The sequence below is a fragment of the Mus pahari genome, chromosome 8 (genome assembly GCF_900095145.1).
Source record: "Mus pahari chromosome 8, PAHARI_EIJ_v1.1, whole genome shotgun sequence".
In the NCBI taxonomy this organism is placed as follows: domain Eukaryota; kingdom Metazoa; phylum Chordata; class Mammalia; order Rodentia; family Muridae; genus Mus; species Mus pahari.
This window is the reverse complement of record NC_034597.1, coordinates 51,395,097-51,397,744: the sequence shown is the minus strand read 5'-3', so window position 1 is coordinate 51,397,744 and position 2,648 is coordinate 51,395,097. Positions and strand designations below refer to the sequence as shown.

At 61.0% G+C, this 2,648-nt stretch overlaps 1 protein-coding gene across 2 annotated transcripts; it reads right to left on the bottom strand.

The window, feature by feature from the left end:
* On the bottom strand, positions 1-2,330 carry Amer2 (APC membrane recruitment protein 2). Of its 2 annotated transcripts, XM_021203505.1 has the most exons (2): positions 1,568-2,330; positions 1-1,189 (listed from the first exon to the last, which is right to left on the bottom strand). In XM_021203505.1, the coding sequence occupies exons 1-2, from the start codon at positions 2,328-2,330 to the stop codon at positions 312-314; spliced, it is 1,641 nt and encodes a 546-aa protein (XP_021059164.1). In that variant the 3' UTR covers positions 1-311. The 2 variants fall into 2 exon arrangements, with proteins under 2 accessions (XP_021059164.1, XP_021059163.1); XM_021203504.2 differs by having other exon boundaries at positions 210-2,330.
* Between the last annotated feature and the right edge of the window lie 318 nt (positions 2,331-2,648).

Genomic DNA, 2,648 nt, shown 5'->3' with positions numbered 1-2,648 from the left:
AGGAGGAGGAGGAGAGGACGAGGAGGAGGAGGAGGAGGAGGAGGAGGAGAAAGCCCAGATCTTCTGTAAAGGTTAAAAGAAAAAGGAAGGTGCTAGAAAAGAATTCTCGGAAACTTATCTGAACTCCAGGTGTAACATCCCCCTTCCAGGGTGTCCTGCCCCTGTCTCCAACAAAGACTTCTAGGCCATATGGAGAAGGGTGAGTCCTAAATGATTTTGCTTTGGAGAAAGAGAACTTCCTTCAGTGATTTCCAGGGGAAAGTTGTATTCCTTAACATATGGCCCATCCATCCTCCTTGGCCTTGGGGACCTCACAACTTTTTGGCACTGTCATGGCATGCTGCTGCCCTGATGGTGGTCCCAGCCAAGCCCCGGTTGCTGACCCTACGGACCAGCACTTTGGAAACAGGGATTTTTGTTCTGGGCACCTCACTCCTGGCTGGTTGCTGGTGGGCCACCGGATGGCTGGACGGAAGGTTGGAGAGATGCTTGATGCTAATAGGGATTTTAGAGTCCTTCAGCAAGCTGCCCGGCGTTCTCAGAGGACACGTGATGGTGCCTGGAGACACCGGCTTTAGCCGGGACAAGCAGGGTGGGTCCTCTGTGGCAGGAAGTGTGGCTGGGCTTGCTTCAGGTTCAACGTAGAGATCGCAGAGAGCATCGCCACTGTCGCTATCCCTGGGGATGACCACCTTCTTGCTGCTGCTGCCATTGCTGACGCTCTCTTCTTCTGGGCCAGGAGTGGTGGAGTCCCAGTAACCCTCATCGCTGTTAGGGACACCTTCTTGATGCTCCTTCTCCGGGTGTTTAGGCTCCTCCTTCTGCTGGGACTCAATGGGAATTCTGTGGAGTCTCCTGCGCTTGACCGAGGACACGTCCTTGGCTGCTTCCCCACACCGGGTATCATTGGAGGTCTCAGGGGCCAACTTGGTGTCCGAAGCAGTGGCTGCCTTCGCTGCGCCTTCTTGGGTTTCTTGCCCTTGGTCCTCAGTCTGGGACAACATGTCCCAGAATTCCGGGAGATAGGTGTCGTCCACCTGATCTGGGCTGGCCATCTCCTCCCCTCCTCCTTGGTAGGCCACCACGCTCGCGTTCTTTTTAGAGAGAACTGGCTTGCCTGGCCCGGGGACATGCTTGTCACAGCTGGGGCCTGCCTCTTCTTCTGGGTCTGCAATAATATCTCCACAGCCTGTAAGAGAGTCAAAGCTTTTCAGTGAAGTCACGTCAGAAAACATCAAACAAATACGATCTGCCGACGGGTCTGAGGGTGGATCAACAGAGGAAGGGTCAGGGACGGCAGACGCCCGGCCGCTGCCACCTTCGGAGTCGACAAGGGGGACGGTCTTTATCGGAACGTCACCTGTCTTGGACGCATCCTCGGCCGCCTGGACCTCACCGGCTCCCGACTCGAGGGCTGCCCCGGGCTTCTCCGCGCGCCGATGCCCCTCGGCGTCCTCTCCCCGGGAGCTTTGATCGCCAGGGCCGGTGGGGCTCGCGGCCTCGAGGCAGGTCCGCTCCGGGGCGCGCTCGGCGGACGCGGGCGCCTGCTCTCCCCCTGCGGGCTCACCTGCTGCGTGTCGCGGGGCGTCCTGGCCCGGGCTGTCCGGGCGGCGCGCGGCTCGGGGCGGCTCCTCCTTGACGCACTCCAGGCTGGCGGTGAGCGAGCCGGGCAGAACCAGGCTGCCCGGGCCCGCTGCGCGCGCCGCCTTCTCCTCCTCCTCCTTGCCGCGCTTGTCCCTCCGGTGCCAGCGCATGCTGCTGAAGATCCCTTTCAGCCCCCTCTTTTGTTTGCCGCCAGCCTTGCTGGCCTCGGCATGGTCTCCCTTGCCGGTCTCCGATCGCCCGTTCTTTTTCAGCAGGGAAAAGAAGCTGTGGGACTTGGCCACCGAGCTGCTGGCCAGGGAGCCCAGGCCAGGCCCGGAGGCTTTGGGGGGTCCCGGGATCGGCCGGGCCCCGCTGTGATCGCTCCCGCCTGGCGGCTCCTCCTTCTTGCTGCCCTCCAGCACCAACACCTCGGCTAGTCCGTCGTGGGTCCTGCTTCTCACCATCCCCGTCGGCCCCGAGCTCTTCCCATCCCCTTTGTTTTTGACCCCAAAAATGCTGGGCATGGTGCCCCCCGATTTCCTCTTCTTGAATAACTTGAACGCAGCCTTATTGATCTTCCCCGACGGCGGCTCTGCGGCGGGCGTCTCCGCGGCGCACTCACAATGCGAGTCCATGTCTGCAGCGAGGGCCCCGGCCTGCTCCTGCCTCCTGCAGACCCCCGCGCGCGCGCCGCCGCCGCGCTCGCTGACAGCCGCGCCGCCGCCGCGGCTCCTGCCCGTCTCCATGGAAACCGAGTGGGATCAGCCGCTGTCGTCAGCCGTAGGCTTGCGCCAGGCCACTGTCACCCGCGTTCTAAATCAACCTGAGCGGCTCTCGCTGCTGCGCTGTGGCTACTGCGACTGCGGCGGCTGAAGCTCACAGACCGGACTATCTCCCCTCCTGCCAAGGGCTTATATAATATCCTGGGTGCCACATAGGTTTTTGTGTAGCAAGAGCCTTCATCGCAGCCTCGAGGCGAAAGAAAAAATGAAATTCATAATTATGGGCTTTGGATCCCAGTGCGTTGATTCTCACCACCTCAGGTTCTTCCTCTAGCCCAGCTT

Excerpts from the sequence above, each read along its gene's own strand:
- Amer2 (XM_021203504.2), bottom strand. The coding sequence starts at position 2,330 with ATGGAGACGGGCAGGAGCCGCGGCGGCGGCGCGGCTGTCAGCGAGCGC.